Here is a 25,294-nt window from a genome sequence, read left to right on the forward strand (position 1 = left end):
TTGTGATTTTGCTACTTTATTTCTTTAAATCAACAACAACAAGGTCACTGGATAGTCTGATCTGCGCCGCCTTCAGTGTGAGCTAAACCAATGAACTGTCACAATGTAAAGCATGGCATGATATTCACTTGTAGATACAGAAGATTTTAATATGTATCTTTAGTTACTAATTAGATCTCCAAAATTGCTTTTGAAACCTCATACAAAACCACTTTGCCAAAGCTCCCTCCAAAAAAATGATATCTGACTCAATATGGTTGAAAATCCTTGCTGTTAGGGGTTAAGATATTCATTATTTAGACTTCTTCATAGGTGAGAGGAAATTTGGGACAGGCACATCCAGATGCTGGGTTCATGCCTTGCTGTACTTTTCCAAACCTCCCCCGCCAGCTCTCTGGAGATTCTCAGGTGATATATTAGCTGACAGTGCAGTTCACAAAAAGTCCTCAGAAACTGGGGCTCTAAGCTGCTTTATTTCAATGAAATGACTGGAGTTGGACTGTTTAATGGTACCTTTAAATCTCATTAGAATTCATAACCTAATTTGTTCTACAATTATTTGCAAGTAAAAGGAGCGGAAGGTACCATTTATCTTTTCGGTTCTATGACATTAAAATACTTTATTATACAATAATGTTTTCTTGCAGATTATGGTCACAAATGAATTAGTAATATTAATGTTTAAATATAGTAACTGAAATCCAAAGGGCCTGCATTTGTTTTTAAAAAATATCACAGCAGATTTAATATCTATTCCGTTGTGTTTTAAATCTTTACTATATCTTTACTATCTTGTTGACTGTTTAGGGATCTATGAGGGTTGTGGGTATCTCCACCTTAGGATAGCTCCATCTGCACTGGTGCTGATGATATATCTGCTGTTGGGACAGATCCTCACATTTGTGATGCTTCCACTGTGCCCGATGCCAACTTGGGTCACTTCGCCATCGAAATAGAGCCAGAGCTTCAGTAGTTTGTCATCTCCACCTAAAAGAGACGTTTGATGCTTATCATTAAACTGTAGAAAGCAGCATGAATACACATGATTAAAAACAGGAATGTTAGATTAGCACCTTATCGACTCAAACTGTGAAACTCATTTAAAAATAACTGCTGGGATCAGTCTGAATTCTGCAAACTTGAAATATCCAACTGTTTTGCGAATGATGCGCAGCATTATAAATACTTCTGTTTATATTGTTATTGTGCCACCTGTTGCTACTGTTAAATTCGCCATATGACAGAAGAATGACTCGGTGGAAATAACTCAGCATGTGAAAAGATACTGAAGGTACCTACCAGTCACAAAATGTTTTCCATCCTCAGAAATGTGCATGCCATTTATAGCTCCGGACAAGGAGCCCTCAAGTTCTCGGATTGCAGAACCATCATACACCTCCCAGTAGCCAATCTGTTCAACGGTTAAAGATTGCATGTAAGATCCCTCATCCTAGTCTAAATTGGTTTCATGGTGGTATAACAAACAAATAAATAAGGCTGTTAATTAAATACATTTAAAAAATCATAACGGATAAATGTGATAGAAAAAGTATGAAGTATGAAATGTGTTTGTGTCTTAATTGGTGTTAATGTATCTTAATTGTTAATGTATTTTACTTTTGTACTGTGATTGTAGCGCTTTGGGTAAAGAGAAAAGCGCAATATAAATAAAATTGTATTATTATTATTATTATTATTATATACAAAAAGAGAGAGACAGTAATTTCTCAGCATGCACTCAGAGAGAAGAATCAAGATGTAATTTGTTATAGTGCAACTTAAGAAAAAAAACAAAAAAACAAATGGCTCTAAGCCTTCAGTTGTTCTTTGTCTTGCGCTGTTACATCTGAACCTGCACTCAACAGATATTACATAAATCTAATTTCCGTAGGCCACTTATTGCATTTCAGCAGTAATGGGGATGTTCACTTTTGTGATATGACCTTGCTTTTTTGATAATTGGACTATTCATTTAAAAAAGAACAAATAAAACAAAGAAATTCTGATTCTGAATGATTTTCTTTTATTAAAACATCCTGTCAAAATGTTTCAAATTTCATACTTATTAGGCTGTTCAAAACATATATAAAAAAAATATGACAAAACAATTTGATCAAGTTTTAAAATGTAATAGCACAGCAGACAGAGCAGGTCTGGTATGCCTCATTGAGATGGATCTGTCCCAGCAGGCTTTGCGCCAGCACTGGGTATCCGGCATGACCCCAGCATTGTGTCCTTTCAAGTACTGTACATACTGTGCTGGTTTTGGCTGCGTTTGGACAACAATGGAGTCACATTTGTGTTTGTTTGGCAACAGTCTGGAGTATTGTTAATAACTGCTATTAGATGGCTGAAATTTAACAGAACACATTTGTTCTTTATCCAAATGCAGCATATTAATCTCTCTCTAGTACCATTGTTGATAATAAATTAAGCTACTTGCAAATAATATAAGGTCTTTAAATAAAACATAACATCATGATGTACTTTTTTTTACTTTTACCCCCACTTTTCATTTTTCACCCCACACAGAGGATGAGGATGGCAATCTTTCCTTTCCTTCTGTGTGATGGACGTTATGTGCACATACGTATTCTAATAAGCTCTTTAAATGGACACTGATGCTGTGCCTTAAACTAGCAGATGGACTATTTGGCACAGAATGAGCGGATCATACTACAGTACATCCACAGGAGATGTAGGAGAGCTTTCTGTCAGCTAGTTGTTGTTGTGTATCTATCTCAGATTTTTTTTTTCCAACTCTCTCACCTACTCATCTCTCTCTCTCTCAAACACATGCCAGCACATCAGTCTAGATCACTCTAGTCTTGTACCTTTCTGTCAGTGCCACTGGTGATGATCTGGTATTCCTCAGGGTGGTAACATACAACACTGAACAGGGTGTTGGATAAGACCATTTGATTCCTGCCGAACCTCCTTAAATGGGAAATCAGAAAAAACCCAGACAGATAAAGTTAAAGATGACATCAAATAGAATGTTTTTTTCACAAAGCAAATCAGTACTCTGAATATTTGGCTCATGTGAAGGTGTATGACCTAAAGGTGTATTCACCCAAATATCAGATGCATCAAAACGTTCATAATCAGTCAAATAAATCCATATGAATCGAGTGGTTTAATCCAAGTCTTCTGAAGAGACACAATCACTTTACATGATGAACAGATTTAATTTAGGCTTTTATTCACATATAAACACTGATCAGCGAACATACATAGAGCACTCAAAAATGCTCAAACTTTAGTTTTGCGTGAATAGACTTTCAATTGAGGGACAGAAATGAAAAAGGAAAAAGACATTAAACATATATTTAATAGACCTTAGTCACCATATTTAATTTAACGCAGATGAAAACAAGGCTGTGGGGGATAGATGTACAGTCTTTACAATGGCATGCACTGTATAAAGGTCCTAGATCACATCATTTTCACAACTCTATGGAGTTTTCATCTACTGAAAGTTGTTGTTGTTTTCCGCAAAGACATTCAATCAGATGCACATCTGGTATATTGTTAAACAACAGTACAATCCATTGAACGCACTGTGTTTTATCCCTCATTGCCTTTTCATTCAAAAATTTGGCACTACCTTGACCGAGGTATATTGTGCTCTGAAGATTAATGAAAATCTTTGGGTTTGGAACGTCATCAACGATTATGGTGAGTAACTGACGACACAATTTTTATTTCTGGATGAACAAACCCTTTAACTTTTCAACTAGTGGCGTCAAATCGATTAATCGCATCCAACAGAAAATTTTGTGTCTACATAATATGTGTGTCTACATAATATGTGTGTGTATATATATATATATATATATATATACATACATCATACATGTGTGTGTGTATATAATATATAATATTACATTATATAAACACAACATTTTATGTTAAATACAATTAATCGCGATGAATCTTTTTAACAGCACTATTTTTTAACACACGGCAAGCTTGTGCTTAGATTAATAATAACATGAGGGCAAAACCTCTCACACAGTACGTCTAGATTAACAATCTGATGCTCTTCATACTTACACCAGGTCCCAGATGATGCAGGCTCCATCAGAGCTGGCTGTCACACATTCCTTGTCATTACTCTTGATCTTAATACAGTTAACTCTGGCTTTGTGCTCCTTCATGGTCGCAATGAGTTGATAGGATTTCTGGAATATCTCCCAGACTCGCACCTTCATTTTAGAGAGATGTCAAGGTTTACATTACATTTATTCTGCATTTATTGTAAGGATGTTTTAGATTGCAAAATAGTAAAACATTTCTATTTATTATTACACTGCTCTGTAAAATAGATACTGTAGTATAATGAAAGCTAAACTGTGTATTTAATTGTTACCCAAGGAAACTAGTTTCCTACATACACTACCGTTCAAAACTTTGAGTCTTAAAGGTTTTTTAAAGTTTTGCTCACCAAGGCTACGTTTATTTGATCAAATATTGTTTCACTCCACAGCCCTTTTTTCCCATCAACAAATTAATTGTCAAAATAATTAATTTAATCTTAAAATAATATTTCACAAGAATCTATTTGTTATTATGAATTTTGCAAGTAGCCATGATCTAAGTGGGATAGTTAAAGGGATAGTTCACCCCAAAATGAAAATTCTGTCATCAATGACTCACCCTCATGTCATTCCAAACCCTTAAGACCTTTGTTCATCTCAGAAGCGGCGTTTCACAAAAACCTAGAGTATGGCATTCCCTCTAGCGTAACATTACATAGAACAACAACATTACCAAACGATATACCTCACATTAACAAAATGCACAATGCACTGTTAACTTGTAGCTAAGCTAACGCGTCTCTAATGTAGGATTTGCATTAGAAATTGGAGGCCCAGATTCACTGTCACTGACAGCACTACAGTCCTCTTTTTTTATTTTATTTTTTTCAATAAAAAAAAACATAAAAGGATGATTGAATTGGCCTGTTTCTTTTCATGTTTACTCCGTATGACAGGCTAATCAAAAAGACGTGCGATTAGGCCTAAGTGATACAATAGCTGCGGCTGCACACACCCACAAAACTAAAAAAAAAAATAATAATAATACTTTTGCAATACTCTAAACATGTATAATACATTTATGTGTTCATTTAAAATATAATATTGTGTTATCGACGTTGGTAAAATAATAATGAAAATACGTTGTTTTTTCCTGATCCATCATCCAATCAGAGAAGTCAGCGTTTAGACCAAGAGCCATATGACTCTGCCAAGAGCAGAGGCGCTCACCATTATTGTTCACTTCATTATGACGTGTTTTGCCTTGGGATTTATTATCAAATTAATATTATAACATTTTTTTTAGCAACTTTATTGCACTGAAGTATGAAGTATAGCAAGAGTATGAGAAGTCACAAAAGTCTCATCTCACGTCGGACTCGTTTATATGAAAGGAATTTCATAAATAAATAGCCTAAGCCCAGATTTTACAGTGGGAAACCGTGTTTAATTACTCCAGCATCATTTAATGTAAACTGCATTTATGACAAACAAAGAACACAGATGTATACTATAGGCCTACACGGTCTATCAATAAATGCATGCACGTTTTCATCTGCTTCTGTTCTGACGCTGACGCTGCGGAGAAGCCGGTTGGAAGGAGCCGGTTTCATATGACTTTTAAAGGTGACGACTGACTGAGCGATCACGAATTTTTTGGGGGGCTGGGGTGGAAATTTAGGGGGTTGAAAAACCCCTTCTAAAATCTTTAACAAGCATCATCATCAGCTGATGTTTTATCTGAACTCTGACTGCTAGGGTATGGCAAAGGCCATACTCTGCCATACGCAAACGCCGTCCCTGGTTCATCTTCGAAACACAAATGAAGATATGTTTGATGAAATCCGAGATTTTTATGACCCCTCCACAGACAGGTCATTGGAACTTTCAAGGCCAAAATATAGTAAAGACATTGTTAAAATAGTCCATGAGAATACAGTGGTTCAAATGTAATGTCATGAAGTGACGAGAACACTTTTGGTTAGGGGTGGGGAAAAAAAAAACGATTCTTAGATGTTTGCAATGCGGACGTGGACGATTCTGAATCGATTCACAAATATCAAAAATCGATTTTCAAAAAAAAAAATAAATAAAATAAAAATATATATATATATATATATATATACACTTTTTTTTAAATGAGCTGGACAAGAGCCACATTAGTTGTAAGCTTTGAAAAATACAACTAAAATATTTTGGAAACACGACAGATATGAGAAGCCAAATGACACGTTTCCACCCAGAGGAGGAAAAACACTCGGCTGTACTATTATTACTGTTGTATATCCGTATTCGAACTATAAATAAACTCTGAATCATAATCGAATTGTGAGGTGCCGAGAGATTCCCACCCCTACTTTTCGTGCGCCAAAAAATTAAAACAACGACAACAATTTCTTCTCTTTAGTGTCAGATCTCCTACGCTTTTCGCATAGTAAACACAGACAGTACAGTTCTTAGGGGTTCTACACCAGAATGCCAGCTAATTATTTGCTGTGTCCGAAATCTCCACTCAAACCACGGGGTAGGGTGAAGAGCACTATATAGTGAGCTCACCAGCATAATAAAAACACCACTTTCGGACACTACTCTATCGTTGATTACATCATCTGTCAGTTGGTGCAGAGCCGGCTCTGGGCTAAATAGATTTTTTAAAATAAATACATTACATTATATTGAGCTTATTTCTCCAAAATGTAAAAACTGAAAGTCATTTCTGGCTGTTTCTGTTATAATGCGCGACTCCACACATGATTATACCTTACTTGGGTTAGTGACCATCGGTTGTACACAACTTTTCAAAATGCATTCTGGGATACATTGAGTGGACTATAGATCACAAATGAACTCGAACGAACTAGGAGACATTTTTCTCATGAATCATCACTATACATTCGGACAGCACTACAAAATGGCGAGCTCACTATATAGTCCACTATAGTATATAGAGAGCCTAAGTCCCTCCCCTTCCGGTCGACCACCATGGGACCTTATTTCGGAAAAATATTGAATGGTAGTCAATGGCGAGAGACAACAAATATTTTGATCTCGTTTGAATTGTGCCCTGAATTACACATATGATGTTTGTCAATTTAAAAGATACTGTACATTTTAAAGTAAAGAAAGTCGCAGTTTGATATAAAACCGTTATAAGACTGTGGTATAAGACTGTGAAAATACGTAATTACAAAGACTAGAAACGCACATTTTCTCTCAATGAATGAAGCTAACTTTACTGAGGCTATTGTCTGTCATTGTTTCTATAGTCTTACGTTATAATCGTAACGCTGCGCCATCATACCCGAGTGTTTTGTACCAGACTGCACACACACGAGCAAGCGGGTCTCATTTGTTGTTTCGCTTCCCGGGAGATGTAGTTCATAGAGCGATTTTCACATAAAACAAAATGTTACTCTTCTGTTTTATGACAAACTGCGACGTTTTTGACTTTCAGACTTATCTTTTAAATTGACGAACATCACATGTGTAATTGAGGGCACAGTTCAGACGGAATAAAAAGATAAGTTGTCTCTCGCCATTGACTACCATTCATATTTTTTTCCGAAATAAGGTCCCATGAGCCGGAAGCGGAGGGGCGGGACTTAGGCTCTCTATAGTGAGTAGTGGGTGATTGCGGACACAGCAATTGTCTGACGCTGTTCACGTGAGCACCACAACACATGTGTGTGATGCTGATGCAGGAGCTGGCCATTGGTGAGCCGGCGTTCTGATGTAGAACCTGGAAGCACTATACTATGATAGACTACACTATACAGATAGATCTGTCACAGAAGAGAATAAATTGTTGGATAAAGTTGTTATTTTTGTTTGTTTTTTGCGAACAAATTCGCAAAAAATTTGCATATGTATTTTACATATGTCTTTACTACCTTTCGGGACCTTGACAGTTGCAATGACTTTACTAATTAATGACAGAATTTTCATTTTTTAGTGAACTAACCCTTTAATGTAATTTGTTTAATCTAAAACATGAGCACAGATCTCAAGAGTGAGTTTATAATGTGTAACATATAAATGTGTTATAAACTGTAACAGTATAAACTGTTATAAACTGTAACAGTTTATAATGTGATACAGCACATACCTGTCCCTCTCCCCCTCCACTGACAATCCACTTGCAGTCATTGGTTGCTGCTATGGCAGTCACTCCCATACTGTGGGCATTATGAATTATCAGCTTCAGTTTCCCGGTCTCTGGAGTGAACACACGAATCTTCCCATCGTTCCAAGCTGTCAAAAAAGTTATCAAATAAGAAAGTCCAAACGTGTTAAATGAGTGAATTAATTAGCATGTTTGTGCATAATTCAAACTTTTTTTAATTGTTAAATACTGATCAAAAAAGACCCTGTGAATTCATTATTGAAGACTCCATGTCTATAAGTTTTGAGGTCATCTGTATTCTAGTGTACTGCAAAAACTGTTAATAATAATAATTAATAATAAAATTAATAATAATCCAATAAATCATATTGAAATAAACAAATAAAATATTTACAGAGTTAAAAATCCATTTATTATATATTATTTAGATAAAAAAGTATAATCTAAATCTAACCAGCATCAAACTAGCAATACCAAGTAGTATTGTGTTTTGTCTGTGTCTTTAGTTAAGATCACTCCTGGGCTAAAGAAATGGCTAAACACTGATCTTTTAATTGTCTTAACCACAAATTATTGGTCAAGAAATTAGCAAAATGCCATTACGCTCTCAGAAAAAAAAAACGAATTTAATAGAATGAAGTTTTCGGCAGAAACTGGAAGTTTGATTCACTGAAAATCAGCAGAATTGTGTGGAGTGATGAATCAAAATGAAACACAGGTTACATGGTGATGATCCAGAGGGTGTTTTCGAAAATCTGGGGAGAAGTATAATAATAAATGCATCTCTATTCTCTATGTGTGTGAAGCCTTCTTAGCTGCAGGTATTGGTGAGCTACTACACTGTGAAAATAATGCTTTGGAGTACAGGAAAATATTGCAGAATGGCTGTTGGCAGAAATATTGTCAGAAAGACAATGCTTCAGCCCAAATTTCAAAGTCAACCAAGAAGTGGCTTGAGAACAAGGCCAAGTTAGAGTCCAGAATGAAGCCTATAGTGCATATTTGGTCTCACAAATGAACTGGAACGAACTAGGAGACATTTTTCAACTACCCATGAACAGTTTGAAGCCATCAACATTGCGTGGAACAACACGGAGGCCTTGTCCACTCCACACTAAAGCGTTTTCGTTTGAAAACGCATCTTTTTCTCTTTTCTCTTTTGTTTTGGCCTTCCGTCCACACTGAGACAGCATTTTTAGCAACAAAAACTAAGCTTTCTGGAAATGCTCTCAAAAGTGGATAAAATTGAAAATGCTGTTTTTGCGTTCGGACTGTGAAAACGGAGGTATTTAAAAACAATGACATAAGTTTAATCACATTATGCATATTGAACCCATAGATTTTCATGTTTCTAACATCAAATATTGTGCCTGTTATGTGCTTTTCACTTTCACACAGTTGCTAAAATATGTTACTTTACACACTCTTCATATCACAGTCATGCAAAGATGACAGAAAATTCACTCGCATTAGCTGTCCTGCAGCAAAACATGAGACCAGTTGCGTTTTAGATCAAACATAAAATGGTGAGTGTGACCTGCACGCAGATATTTTGAGATATTTTGCTAAATAAAATGAGTTGCCAGAAGAATTGCGTGACAACTTGATTGCGTCTTGTTTTGTCTGCATCATCTCAGTGAGCTTTTATGAGGGTTTAAACATGCGCTGTAAGGTGAATTTAAAGTTTTCCGATGTTTTCGGTGTGGATGAGAAACATTTGGAAAATGCTTGAAATGTGGACGGAGAGCATTTTTAAATGAAAACTCAGTTTTCAAATATATCCTGATTAATGTAGACGTAGCCTGACTCTTCTTCCTGTAAAAAGCTTTCTACAAATTGGGGAAGGATATTCCGTGCTGTTACTATATCTACAGTAGTTGTGCAAATCTTGCTAATTTCCTGACCAGTAATTTATGATTAAAATGGTTAAGACCATTTAAATACCACTACATATTTTCATGTTTTTGGCTCGGCCACTTTTTTTTTTTTTTTTTTGCCAAGGAGTGTACAAATAGTCTTTCAAACAGAAAATACATCAACATAGAAAAGCAACGCTATGCTCCTCAAACCATTTCAACTGGTCATCCTTTATGAGACTGACCACTGAAGATGCTCCGGCCATCTTGCATAAAGCCCAGAGCGTTGCATGTTATGTTGGGCACTGTGATACGCAGTAGTTCCTTGGAGGACTCAGTATGCCACACTCTTATATCATTCTGTGAACAGGTGGCAAAGAGCTCTGACGTCCCACTGTTGAGAGTAATAGAGAGGATTTGCACAAATAGATCAATGAATTTTACCTAGACCACCGATACAAAGCTAATGTCTCCCTCTGGTGGCAGAAGAGAGGTGTTCATATGTATTACTCACAAAGGAAAGGCCACATCCTTTACAGAACTGTTATGATTTGTAGCAATGAGCTCTGGTTTGAAGTCAGTGTAGCTTAAACTGTAGATCTGTGCCATCTCTGTCCCAACGAAGAACTGATGCCCGTCTCCACGCAGAGCAACTGACGTCACCCCTCCCTCCAACTGAACACTCCTGTCACAAATCATATAGTTCACCATAAATAGTGGCCGAAAGAGAGGAAGACAGGGAGAAAATATAAAAAATAACAAATAAGGAAAACAAAGAGCACATAAAATAAAACAACTGAGAAGAGGAAAGAAGAGGAAACCAAGGTTGTTACAGACTTTATGGTTTTGAAATTCCCTCCTGAGCACAAAGTCAACATCCCATCTCCTGATCCAACTAAAATATCACCGGTCTTTAAGACTTTAAGAGTGTTCACTCCCTGCGACAACAAGACAAAGCATTTTAAAATATCATCTTTTTTTTCAAACTAGTTGTTCAGCTTGTTTTTTGCATCTCTGTTTACAGTAACTGTGTTTCGTGGACTGTCTAGTGCAATAAATAATAGCAGTAGTCAAAAGAGATAATAAAACAGTCAAAGATAAATTGAATATTTACAGTGCATTATTTTAAAACAATTTACATTATGTGCCTCAGTACATTTTTTTTTTTTCAGAAGTCATGCATCTAATGGATAAACAGGCAACTTCAGAAAAATGATTGTACAGAATTAGTAGGTTCACCTTGCTGAACTTTTGTTTAACAGGTCCACAGCTGTTGAGCAACCTAGTCTTCAGGTTCACTTTCAGAATATCCCCACTTGTAGTTCCACAGTATAAATAATTATCATCATTTGGGATCTGCAAGGCAGAAACACTTTACGTTTATGTTTTATATACCAGTTTTAGCCGTACAAAAAAAAACTTTGAAAACCACCTATGTCATGAGCAGGTAAAAAGAAGAAGAAGAGAGAACCAGAACCGGCAGTAGCCGTGATTCTCACTCACCTCAAGGCATTTGACAATTCTCTTAAGCAGTCCAGTCTGACATTCTGTGGGCCGGATCTTTCTGTTGAGTAAATCCAGCTCCCACACACGTAGAGTTCCACTTGGAGGGAAAAACAACAACAAAGAAACAAACATGAAAACACTCTAAAATAACATTTGCAGAAAGCGATAACCACTTTTTTTCAGGCACACACTACATCAATCTGTACTATATTACTATAGTGCTGCACTGATTTCTGACTCAAGAATATTTTAAAAATATATAAATATATACATAATTTTGCAAAAGGTATGTTAGACTCTTCACCAAATAATACGTTTACTTGTATCTTTTGCTTTGGTGAGCCAGTATAGAAAGTATTAGTTTGCATTTCAAATGTTCATTTTTGTTTTAATTTTAATAATCAAATTAGACTGTTGTGTGCACAACAATCTCATGATTTAATGTGACGTTAAGTGTGTATGTACCAGCATTAATATTCTTAATGTTTTTAAAAGAAGTCTCTTATCCTCAAGCCTGCATTTATTTAAAAAAAAAATACAGAAAAATAATGTAATATTGTGAAATATTATTACAATTTAAAATAATGGCTGTCTATTTTAAGCTGAATTAATCTGCCATTACTCTAGTCTTCAGTCACAGGGTCCTTCAGAAATCATTTGAATATGCTGATATATTATTAATGTTGAAACAAAAGTGCTGCTTAAAGGGATAGTTCACTTTGAAATTAATTTTTGATATGTTTTAGCTTACCTCAAGGGCATCCAAGATGTAGGTGTCTTTGTTTCCACAGCATTTTCAATTTTGACATTTTTTGGTCAAACCGTTGTTGTCTATCAGTCATATAATGCAGGTTTAGGGGGTCCACCTCAAAGAGTATGCACAGAGAAGTCAAAATTAAACATGATTTAATGACTCGGGAATGTAAGTACACACTGATGGCCTAAGACACGAAACGAGCAGTTTGTGTGAGAAAACGAACAGTATTTATATAGTTTTTACCTCTGGTTAACAGGTATGTCGAACTGATCTGAATCAGATGTCCAACTGATTTCCAACGTTACGCCGGAAGTGATCTCTACGTCACGCATTGTTTAAACAGAGATTTCTGAAGTTTTACCTTTTACTGTGAAGATTTAAGCATATTTAGATATACGGGAAATCGCAATGGAAGACGATTTCGATATATCTAAATATGTTTAGTGAAAGGTAAAACTTCCGAAATCTCCGTGTAAACAATGCGTGACTCAGACGCGCGAGAGATCACTTCCAGTGTAACGTTGGAAACGGTTCAGTTCGGTTCAGTTGGACATCTGATTCAGATCAGTTCGACAAAGCTGTTAACAAGAGGTAAAAACTATATAAATACTGTTCGTTTTCTCACACAAACCGCTCGTTTCGTGTCTTAGGCCATCAGTGTGTACTTACATTCACGAGTCATTAAATCATGTTTAATTTGGACTTCTCTGTGCATGCTCTTTTATGTGGACCCCTATACCTGCATTATATGACTGACAGACAACAACCGTTTGACCGAAAAATGTCAAAATGTACAATGCTGTGGAAACAAAGACAAAGGGTGGTGGTGGTGGGGGGGGGGCTCATTAGACTCGGGCAGCAAACAGCCAATCATGAATGAAATCAACACTTCCTAGCCACGCCTTAGCAACCATTATCATGCACCTTAGCAACCAAAATCCATAGATGGATCTCTTCCATTCTAAATGTCACAGAGGCATGGGAGTTGTGTTATATCGTTCATACTGACAAGCAGCCTTTTGAGATTCATGATTGGCAGCTGCCAACCCACTCCCAAGCAACCAAACAGAGTACCCTAGCAACCATTTTGCAGGACCTACATCTCTGCATCAGAACAGCGTATAGAGATGGGGGTTGGTTTATATCATTCATACTGCAGCCTTTGGAGTTTCATGATTAGCAGCTGCCAAGCCACTCCCTAAACAAAAACAGAGTACACTAGCAACCATTTTGCAGGACCTACATCTCTGCATCAGAACAGCGTATAGAGATGGGGGTTGGTTTATATCATTCATACTGCAGCCTTTGGAGTTTCATGATTAGCAGCTGCCAAGCCACTCCCTAAACAAAAACAGAGTACACTAGCAACCATTTTGCAATACCTATATCTCAGCATCAGAACATTGTATCGCGATAGGGTTGGGTCTTTTGACTCATGCTAGTACACAGGACTTTCAAAATGCTAAACATGCTAGCTGTGAATAGCTACATGCTAATATCAATTAATTAAGTGCTAAATCATGCCAAGAACATTATAAAAACTCTATCCACAAGTTTCCTACGCCCCATGAGGCCTTGCGTCAAAAGTGGGCGCGACTTCCGGTTTGAAGTAAACAAAGCACGATTTGACATGCTTGACACTCGTTCATTCAACAGTTGACAGTCATTCAAGTTATAGCGATCCAAACTAGCAAACGATGTGGGAACACAACCTCAACGAAATTCAAAAGGGTGAAATAACAGTGCCTTTACCCTCCGCAGTAGTTGATTGGCAGTATTATAATAACATTATTAATAATCAATACTCATCAAGGCATGGTGACAGACAGTTGTGCGAGCTGACAAACAATTAAAATAAAAAATACACACTTAGTCATTGTGCTTTGGAATTTATTCAAAATTATAAATGAATGTGCTGCTTGAATACATTGACTGGCACATTTGGTTTTCTGTCAACACAGGCTTTGATCCTGAGTTTAGGTGTAACATCAGTAGCGAACAGCCAAACACATGCTGATAAAAGTTTATAGAATATTAAGAATTTAAACAAATGTACACAGGAAGATTCGTCGTCTTTTGGGAGGTGATGGAAACTACAGTCGTTGGCAGGACCACTCTGATTTCGTTTTCAGCTTATGTTCAAAACAATCACGTTTAAGCCACTGAATTAGTTTAGTCCGGCTATACATACAACCGCGAACAGCACATGTTGTCCCTGAGCTCCGTAACGACATCTCTCATAAAGATTTGCGTCTTTAAATAGTAAAATAATTCTCTGAAAAACAGCTAGCCTCTTCGCTAACTAACACACAAAATACCATTGGAATGCTACTTCCGCCGCCTCGCCGGAAGTTTCACCCACTTTATTTTTTACAGGAGCGCCCCTCGGAAACTTGTGGATAGTAACCATATGTGAACACTACCAACCACCCAGTAACACCATAGCAACCACCCAGAATACCATAGCAAACCACCTAGCAACAACCCAGAACACCCTAGCAACTGCCTAGCAACATCCTAGCAACCACCTAGCAACCATCCAGATCACCTTAGCAACACCCTAGCAACCAACAGAACACCCTAGCAACCACCTAGCAACACCCTAGCAACCACCCAGAACACGCTAGCAACTGCCTAGCAACACCCTAGCAACCACCCAGAACACCCTAACAACCGCCTAGCAACACCATAGAAACCACCCAGAACACCCTAGCAACCGCCTAGCAACACCCCAGTAACCACCCAGAACACCCTAGCAACCACCCAGAACACCCTATCAACCACCTAGCAACACCCTAGCAACCGCCTAGCAACCACCCAGATCACCTTAGCAACACCCTAGCAACCACCTAGCAACACCCTAACAACCACCCAGAACACCCTAGTAACCACCTAGCAACACCCTAGCAACCACCCAGAGCACCATAGCAACCACCCAGAACACCCTAGCAACTACCTAGCAACACCCTAGCAACGGCCTAGCAACCATTCAGATCACCTTAGCAACACCCTAGCAACCAACAGAACACCCTAGCAACCACCTAGCAACACCCTAGCAACAGCCTAGAAACACCCTAGCAACCACCCAGAACAACCTAGCAACCACCCAGATTCAGAAGACCCTAGCAACCACCTAGCAACACCCTAGTAGCCACCCAGAACAACCTAGCAACCACCTAGCAACCGCCTAGCAACCATCCAGATCACCTTAGCAACACCCTAGCAACCAACTGAACACCCTAGCAACCACCTAGCAACACCCTAGCAACCACCCAGAACACCCTAGCAACCGCCTAGCAACACCCTAACAACCACCCAGAACAACCTAGCAACCACCTAGCAACCACCCAGAAGACCCTAGCAACCACCTAGCAACACCCTAGCAACCACCTAGCAACACCCTAGCAACCACCCAGAACACCCTAGCAACACCCTAGCAACCACCCAGAACACCCTATCAACCACCTAGCAACCACGGCCGCATTAACCATAGGGCTAGGCGGGGCTAAAGCCCCGGGGCCCAAGCAAGGAGGGGGCCTGTGATTGGCTGTGGAGCAGATACAGCAAGCCATCTGATTACCAAAGCCTTACCACGCAACGTCCCCCACAAATTAGCCCTGTTATTTAGTGGCACTTTCCCTTGTTATATTCCATGCATTATCATGGAATCATTATCATTAATAGAGACGTTCGCAAAGACCCGCCTTTTTTAGTATGAGACGAGCCACGAGCCAGGCGGGTCTCACGAGTCACGCATATCATGTTCTCATGCACTCACGCAGTGAAAAATCCATTGCGGGGCAAAAACTAACGTTACACCGAGTGATTACGAGAGAGAGTTCAAAGCAGCTTACTGATGATATGAAACAAAGTCTCAACTTTCAAATATTGTCATTTAAGTAATTTAAACAATACCGTTTTCAAGTTCATATCCACCGACGTTACTGACAGCTTTGTTGTCGGACAAAGTTGCTTATTCGGCGTTATGATTGGCCAGGCCACCTGTCATTCAAACCCCCGTGGGCAGCAGGGCAAAATTGAAACGTCAGGTTTTAATTTGATATGACAAATACATTTATTCTATATTTAACTTGTGAACGATCGACCTGCTGCTGCAAGTAGGCCTGTAGATGATGGCTGCCTGCGCCTTATTAGAATACATCAACCAATAAATCGCCTTTACTCTTTACTTCATTCTAGTCTATTCTTAAAACACAGCGTCATCATCGACCCCACAAACTTTCGGTAAGTTTGAATATTAACTTGATGGATGTATAATTTTGCTTTTTGTGTTTGATTAAACTCTATATTCGCCTAAAGGACTGGCGATAATATATCCCAACCCGGTATGACGACAAGACGTGAAATAATCACGTTGGTCCACTTTGGAAAACGTGTAGATGTCACGGTTTAACCCCTTCAAACGTGAAACTTACACGTTTGCGTTAACACATTCCAGTGGAGAGATACCCGGATGTTAACCTATTTTAAATGTATAACATTACAAATGCAGCGAACACACTAATGTCTCCTAATCTGTAAGCATAGACATATACAGCATAGTGTATATGTCTATGATCTGTAAGCACTAAGGTGCTAACGGCACTGAAGTTACAGGAGTTTCTTCCCGTTGCTAAGCAACGGTAGGTCGAGTATTTAAAAGGTTATGGTTAACACGGTTAACGTGGTTTAACGTCGATGCAATTCGTTGTTTTAGCGAACCTTTTGCTTAAACGAGGAGCTGGGGGACGCCGGAAAAATAGACGTTTTACTCATTTGGCTACTTCATTAAAACGTGACATTTTGACATTTTTTTCGGCGTGGATCAAGGCAAATGAATCCTTTTCACCTTGAAAATAATACTTTTTTGCATTTTAATGAATAGAACATTTCTCAGTGATCGTCAATAAAACAAAATTCCATTTTTTTCTCGGTTTAATGAAAACCAATAGGTCGTTATGGCAGAGGCGATTGCGTGTAGAATAGGTCAAACGTGTAAGTTTCACGTTTGAGGGGGTTAAACCGTGACATCTACACGTTTTCCAAAGTGGACCAACGTGATTATTTCACGTCTTGTCATGATATCTGGTAGAAATATTTTAATTTTCCTGCGCATCGATGTAAGTTTATCATTTAAACACGTTTTTAAACATTGTGGTTTGGATACAAATTATTTCAAACTGCTCAGGCACAGTGAGCAGCGGGAGAGAATTCATTTTGTAAATGCTGGTTTTGAGACCATGATGAACTTGAGACGGTTTTGCACAGCGCACTTGAATCCGACTCTGAGGTCTCAAAGTGACAGACGCTGCTAATAAAGATGCTGTCGCCATGTGTGTCAATAATGTTAATCAAACATCAGAAAGAAAGTAATTTAACGTTACTGTATTTGACTGAATTACTTTTGCAAAATTAACAAGAATGAATGTTGAATTTATAGTGAAAAACATGTAGGCTATTGTATATTTGATTACTTTATATAATATAATATTATTCAGTGCTTAAAGTTTTACATAAGTCGATTTATTGTGCCTTTGTTCTATTTTAATTTGTGACTCTTGTCATCAGTAAGCTTGAGATTATTTTCTTAAGCTACTATTATTTTTGGTGATATTGAAATTGGTCACAATAATTATGAAATTTTAGTCGCAATACATTTTGATATGATAAAAAAAATCGTGTTAAAAGTAACATAACTTAACTGTGAAGTATATCATAGATGGATAAAATGACTCGTATAGTAATATAACATTTAGCTCATGTAGTTGGTGACCTAAAGTGGTGGGGGGGCCCTGCAGTAACTCATAGCCCCGGGGCCCAGTGAGCTCTTAATAGCCGCGTTTCCACTGCCGGGCTAGGGCTGGGCCAGAGCTAACAGCAAGCCGAGCCGAGCTAGTGGCCTCGGGCCTCAAGCACCGGGCTTGCGTTTCCACTGCCGGGCCAGTAGCCCCACAGCGCTGCCCCAGACCCCACCCCTAACACGCCTTTCTGGATCAAACGTCATAAAACCCAACCCATTTCAGCGGGTATTATGAATTAATTTATTTTTTAAATTAGGAAGATAGCATGTATATTAACTCACCTGCCGCAGTGGCTGCAATAGTGTCACGAGACCAGTACAGGCAATTCTCCATTTCAAGCAGCGATTTTTTGCGCGATATAACAAGTAGGGCTGCGGGCACGTTTTCAAGTCATTCATTAATCGTTAACCGAGGCCCATCGGTTAATACTCGGTGCATAGTGTGCGCGCCGCAACCTTGAGATGGTGCGCAACCTCGCAACCGGGTGGTGAGATTTGCCAAGCACCACTTCACATTTTCTTCTGGAAATGTACATTCTAGTTATTTTTTTTTATTCTACACAAATTTCGACACACTACTCCTCCCGCAGCTTTTGTCACAGACCCATAAATGAGGTGTCAAAACGTGCAGCTTGTTCGGGAATGGTATGCTATGACTTTTCTAAGGGATCGGGGGTACGATATGTTCGCCCCAGGGGCGAAAAACCGGCCGAAAAAATCCCTTAGACTTAACATTGTATCAAACTTTGACGAGTCGTAGCTCGGAACAAGGATGTCACAGAAACGTGTAATTTACCACATTTGAAGAGGCTGACAGGCTCTGTAAGAACATACCTCACAATGGGGTAAAAGTTACACCCCTGGGGGGCAGGAGCGGCCCAAATTTGCCCCATTGACTTACATTTCATGGGCCGTCCTACACCATATAAACCGCTTTTATATTGATCATAACTCTGGATCACAGTGTCGTAGAGACAAAGGGGCGGGCTCATTTTACTCAGACGGCCAATCAGTCTCTCAGGATCATTGTGAAGCTATCAAGCCCAGCCCTAGCAACCATTTAGAGCTCCTTAGCAACAAGTTCCATAGACTTCCATTAAAAGAGATCAAAGGGATATCTCAGGATATAAGTGTCATAGAAACATGAGGGTGGGCTTATTTGGCTTGGGCCAGCAAACAGCCAATCCTGAATCACCTCAACACTTACTGGCCACACCCGAGCAACCATTGTCGAGCACCTTAGCAACCAAAATCCAAAGAGGGATATATTCCATTCTGAATGTCACAGAGGAATGGGAGTTGGTTTATATCATTCATATTGACAAGCAGCCTTTGGCGTTTCATGATTGGCAGCTGCCAAGCCACTCCCTAGCAACCAAACAGAGTACCCTTGCAACCATTTTGCAAGACCTATATCTCTGCATCAAAACATCGTATAGAGATGGGGGTTGGTTTATACATTTACAATGACTTTGGAGCTTCATGATTGGCAGCTGCCAAGCCACTCCCTAGCAACCAAACAGAGTATCCTAGCAACCATTTTGTAAGACCTATATCTCTGCTAGGATGGGCATTCGATTAAATTTTCTTAGTCGACTCGATTGTCGGAAGAATTAACGATCGTGAAAATATTAGTTTAGTTTAGTTTAGTTAATCGTGAATATAAAATATTTTTATATTCAAATTTATTATATTTCACTTTTTATAGATTAAAAATGCAATGAAAATACACATTTCTTGTGTATTTTCATATGCGGTGTTTTAACACAACTGAACTTGCAGCTGCGAGTTGGCCCTCATGAGACCCTCATTTGTTGCAAAATAATAAGTAATAATAAAAATAACTTTTAAAACCAAAAACATAATAACATTTAGATCTGACAGGTTTTGTCAAAATGTAACGCAATCAAGGCACGGAGTCGAGAAAGGGTGAGAGAGATTAGCCTATCTGACAATCAATTAGGCTAGGCTGCTTAAAGCTTCATAAAAAATAACTCGCATACAACTTCTGCTCCAGTCTACTGACTTTTGTTGAGAAAGATAAGCATGTTGATGACATGATCTGGGGTCAGACGCGACCGCAACCTGCATGGTGACAATCAAGCCTTATTTACACTTTTGCCTTGCACTTCAGCGCGTGAGCGCGAGTCTCTGCAGACTGTGCGCGCACGTCCCCAAAAGGACGAGGTGTTTATATTTATACAATTTTTTTTCGCGCGCACCTTCATGCTCGTGCGGACGCGTTGAGTGTAAACAAATGCTTCAGTCCAGCCATTGAAAAAACCGCTCTGATGACGGGCTCGAAATTAACTTTTTTACTTGGTAGCACTGGTGCTACCAACTTCAAAAAGTTAGGAGCACCAGCAAAAATTAAGGAGCACCCACCAAAAATTAAGGAGCACCACAATTACAAATTATATATACATGTAAACAGATTTCTTTCAATTAAAAACAACACCTATCAACACCAACAAAATTTTTTCAGGGCTTTACACATCCTGTGGCCAGGATTTAAAATTTGGTCTCCAGGCTCTCTGTCCCTCCTCCATCCATCTCTTCACTGAGGCATCGAACGCCTCCAAAGGAGGACCCTCAACGCTGATTTGAATTAGATCTTCTACTGTGTGATGTAATGAAGATCTAATGTCTGATTTTCATTCCTAAATTACAACTTTTTGTCTATTAAACATGTCTATTATAAATCACAGTGGAACATTATGGTGCTCCTGCTGACCCAGAGAGTATACAACTACGCAGTATTGTTATTTCTGTGTTACAAATATTCTCATCACAGAAGAACTTGAATCGGAACTAGAATTAAAGATTATGGTTTGGATATAAACACTGACGTCTACAGAAGCGATGAAAATAGAGACAAGCACCTTTTGAAAGTAACATGGAGCTTCAAATAACAATTGTATCGATCACATTGTTACTCCACTAGGTGGCGACAAGTGACTTAAATGTATTTGTTATTGAATCATTCATTCAAGAGATTTGTTTAAAAAAACGCTGATTCATCCATTAATGAAACAACCAAAGTATATTACTCATATATTGCTATATAATACTAAAGAAGCTATGTATTAAGAAAAAAATATAAATAAAAAAAATTGGCATGTTCCACCTCAACGTGTCCGGGATGTTCGTGGGCTGTCCATCAAGCAGGACGCGGACATACACGATCACACACTCCTTGACAGACAGGTCGGTGTCTCCATCGATAATGAAAGAGATGTACTGAGCTGACGACACTTTAACTGCGCTGTTCTTGCGGATAGTATCTATCTGCTATGACCCCGATTATATTGGCACACGTGAGCGCCGCGAAAGGGAGTGATTGACAGCTGATATTAACCAATTTAAAATCTGCTTTAAAGTTAAGAACGTATGGATGAAGTTTGATTGGTTATGTAACGTTGGATAAAATGATGGTCTGGCCACCGCGTATCAGCATAACACTGTGTCCTAATGACACGCGATAAAAGGCATCTTTTCCATGTTAATCAGAGTTTTTGTCCTACTCCTAACTAGACGCGACGGCAACACGCGAAGTTTCTAATTTAGAAACGGTTCCTATTTCTGCGACGCCGCGGCTGACAGAATTTAGAAATTACACTGGTTATGAGTTATACCTTATTTATTTTTAGTTAAAAAAAGGTCACTGTGTCACAAGCGATAACGGATAATTTACCTCAGATTTTGAAAGCATGTAATATAGCGTTCAAAATGAATTCTATGCAAACATACAACTGTACTTCATAACAAAATTAGTCAATGAGTATATTTTGTTAATGGTTTGATTTTTAATAATGTTATTTCTTTATTTGATTATGTCCTTACCCATATTCAATGCGAGTGCGGGCCAACAGTGCGCTTTCACAGAGAGACTCCGCTCACACGCTGTTCTGAATGTGTGGCATCTCACAGTCGCGTCACGTCTAGTGTGGACAGACACTTGCTGTCGCTAGAATTTTATCGCGTCGCGTGTAGTTAGGACACGGTGTGGTACACAGTAATTTGCGAACTTTTTGTAGAGAAATGAAAACAGGTCGCACCACAACCATTATTTGCACTCGCACTAATGCTCCCAAATATATTTTTAGGTCGCACAGGTTAAAATTCAGGAGCATATGCGACCAAAATGGTCGCAATTTCGAGCCTTGTGAGGGGACTGACGTTGCCGGGATGCACAGGTACATCCGCGCTAACATGACCAGCCCGGGGAACACGTTCACTTTCCACTCACACTATGCAACGCAGCGGCATTAGTTTAATGATAATCGATAACAAATTAACGTGATCGACGAAATTCTTAATGATCAATAATCGATCGTCGATTAATCATGCCCATCCTTAATCTCTGCATTAAAACATCGTATAGAAATGGGGGTTGGTTTATACATTCACATTGACTTTGGAGCTTCATGTTTGGCAGCTGCCAAGCCACTCCTTAGCAACCAAACAGAGTACCCTTGCAACCGTTTTGCAAGACCTATATCTCTGCATCCAAACATCGTATAGAGATGGGGGTTGGCTCTTTTTTCTCAAGCTAGCAAACAGGACTTGATACATGCTACACATGCTAGCAGTAAATAGTTACATGCTAATATTGATTAGCTAAGTGCTAAATCATGCAATTAACATTATAAAAACTCTATAGTAACCATAAGTAAACAATACCAACCACCTAGTAACACAATAGCAACCACCCAGAATACCATAGCAACCACCTAAAACACCCTAGCAACCACCCATAATACCCTAGCAACCACCAAGCAACACCATAGCAACCAACACACACAAGAAATAATGATAGATTAGTTAGAAGAAATTAAGGCTACGTTCACACTGAGGGGCTTAATGCTCAATTTCGTTTTTTTGAAAAAATTAGATTTTTTTGCAAGGCCGTTCACATTTCCAATTACATGCGACCTTTTGTGATCTCCCGTGTGAACGTTGGGAGTTGTGTGTTGGGAGAGATCAGACTCTGTGCGTCATCAAATAAGGGCGTGCCCAGGAGCTCATGGGCTCCAGTGCGTCATCGAGCCCTGTTTTAGCCCCGCCAAAACAATCCGTAAAATTGCAATGGTGAAAAACTGTTTAACGGTCTAACTGCACATTTCAGTACTTCACAGTTCACAGTCTTTGTAATATGTTTTAGCAATACATATAACATTTATAATGTGTTTAAAACTTTTTTGTAGAATTGCCTTTACTTTAAACTTCTTCAAACTCTCTGGTCCAGCTTTCTCAAGCCAACTTAAAGTTTGTCTCATCAAACTTTTTTTTCTAGTTTGATATAGAAATCTTTTGTAACAATATACATTACTGTTCAAAAGTTTAGGGTCAGTAATTTTTTTCTTTCTTTCTTGAAAGAAATTAATAATTTTATTTAGTAAAGATTTGTTACATTTATAGTAAAGATTTATACTGTTAGAAAATGTATCTCTTTTAAATAAATGCAGTTCTTTTTATCTTTTTATTCATCAATGAATCCTGAAAAAAGTATCACAGGTTTAAAAAAAAACCAACAAAAAAAAAAAACAAGCAACACAATTGTTTCCAACATTGATCCAACTGAGTATCAAATCAGCATATTACCGTAAAATGATTTCTGAAGGATCATGTAACACTGAAGACTGGTGTAATGGCTGATGAAAATTCAGTTTTGCATCACAGAAATAAATTATATTTTAAAGTATATTCAAATGGAAAACCATTGTTTTAAATTGTAATATTTCACAAAATCTATTTTTTTTCTGCATTTTTGATCAAATAAATGCAAAAATGATGAGCATAAGAAACATAAAAAAATGTTTCATATAGGTCTATAAGAATCAGACGATCAAATGATCGTTCAGAAATCATTTAATGTGAGATAAAGTGTGCATCATTATACTAAAAGGTCTCACAAACCTTCCAGCAGAGACAAAGACTTCATCGTTCAGGTTGGTGAACTCTATGGCGAAGCAGTGACCAGAATTCTGTGCTGAAGCAGGACTGCCACATATAGCCTCCTTACTCTCGATGTTCCACACCACAATACTAAAACCAAAACATAAACATGCTAAGAAAGGGCTAATGAACATCTAGATTAGTAAAAAAAGAACAATATATATATATATATATATATATATATATATATATATATTTAGAGACCAAATCTAATAAATCAATGGGAAAACAATTTAAGATCACTGCAATAAGGCAATAAGAAGTATTTTACCTGGCATCATCCTGTCCGCCCAGAGATACCAGATACTTGTCATTAGGGGAGAAGCTAAGATCTTCAACTTTAGCTTTATGGAGCACAAGACGAGCATAAATCTCCTTCTTCTCAAAGTCCCAGATAATAACATCAGCCTGTAGTGAGAAATGATCATCTCATTCCAAGATAATAAGAATGGACTATTAAGGGAGCCCTGTCTTCCAGTAAAACAAAGCATCTGCCAGTATGTTATTAAGCCATGTATAAATTGTGTTTTCCTACTTGTATTGCTCCAGCTCACCTTAAAGCCCATGAAAGTGACCTGTCCAGATGCAATATAACGTCCACTTTTAGACACAGCAATGCAAGAGACGTTGTTTGTGTGGCCTTGAAGGAAATCCTGTTTTCCACTTCTCAGACTCTTAATAATAACAGTGCAGCCAAGAGGATAAATAATATGTTCTTTGTCTGGATGCACTTTGAGTCCAGAATACACATGCCCTGTTACATAAACAACAATGTAACGTTAACGTTAGATGCTTTGATGCCGTTGAATTACTTTCATCTTAGCAAATACCAGGCCTACTGTTTAAATTTAAAACGAAAAATGTGTTACTTTAAAATAAAAAAAAGACCATAATTATATCAAATGACAGATTGTTCACAGTTCACCTTACCATTAAACCCAATAACAGCCTCTAATGCGAGCTGAGGAACTTCTTCCGTGTTTTCTGCCATCGTGATACAACTTGCAGCTTCGGATGTGTGTTGAAAAAGCTGCTGGCATCGGGAGCCAAACACACGTATCTAGGCAACAGGGGCACGCTGTGTTTGGACTCGTTGCTCAGTAGCGTGGAGAGAGTTCATTACACTGAATCGATTCAGTGAAAAAATCTCTCTTTACGCAACCTGTTTTTTTTTTTATTATTATTATTTTTTTAGAAAACACAAAATCACTCATAATTCTTGACGTAGGCCTAGAATGTTTCAACCTTTCTGTT

The 25,294-nt window shown here is 38.2% G+C and overlaps 1 protein-coding gene across 1 annotated transcript; it reads right to left on the reverse strand.

The window, feature by feature from the left end:
* cfap52 (cilia and flagella associated protein 52) lies at nt 1-25,217 on the reverse strand. Its single transcript, XM_089134110.1, has 14 exons — nt 24,971-25,217; nt 24,595-24,794; nt 24,312-24,448; nt 24,002-24,130; nt 11,523-11,622; nt 11,259-11,375; nt 10,857-10,957; nt 10,534-10,704; nt 10,265-10,413; nt 8,146-8,291; nt 4,057-4,208; nt 2,835-2,937; nt 1,300-1,411; nt 1-987 (listed from the first exon to the last, which is right to left on the reverse strand). Exons 1-14 carry the CDS (start codon nt 25,029-25,031, stop codon nt 812-814), a joined length of 1,854 nt encoding a protein of 617 aa, XP_088990236.1. The 5' UTR covers nt 25,032-25,217; the 3' UTR covers nt 1-811.
* Nucleotides 25,218-25,294: the final 77 nt, after the last annotated feature.

Source organism: Pimephales promelas, chromosome 8, assembly GCF_988280905.1.
Source record: "Pimephales promelas chromosome 8, fPimPro1.hap1.1, whole genome shotgun sequence".
Lineage (NCBI taxonomy): Eukaryota > Metazoa > Chordata > Actinopteri > Cypriniformes > Leuciscidae > Pimephales > Pimephales promelas.

Excerpts from the sequence above, each read along its gene's own strand:
- cfap52 (XM_089134110.1), bottom strand. The coding sequence starts at position 25,031 with ATGGCAGAAAACACGGAAGAAGTTCCTCAGCTCGCATTAGAGGCTGTT. Across the intron at positions 24,795-24,970 it reads GGCTGTTATTGGGTTTAATG|GGCATGTGTATTCTGGACTC; the intron begins GTAAGGTGAACT and ends TTTATGTAACAG. Across the intron at positions 10,958-11,258 it reads TTAAACAAAAGTTCAGCAAG|GGAGTGAACACTCTTAAAGT; the intron begins GTGAACCTACTA and ends TTGTTGTCGCAG.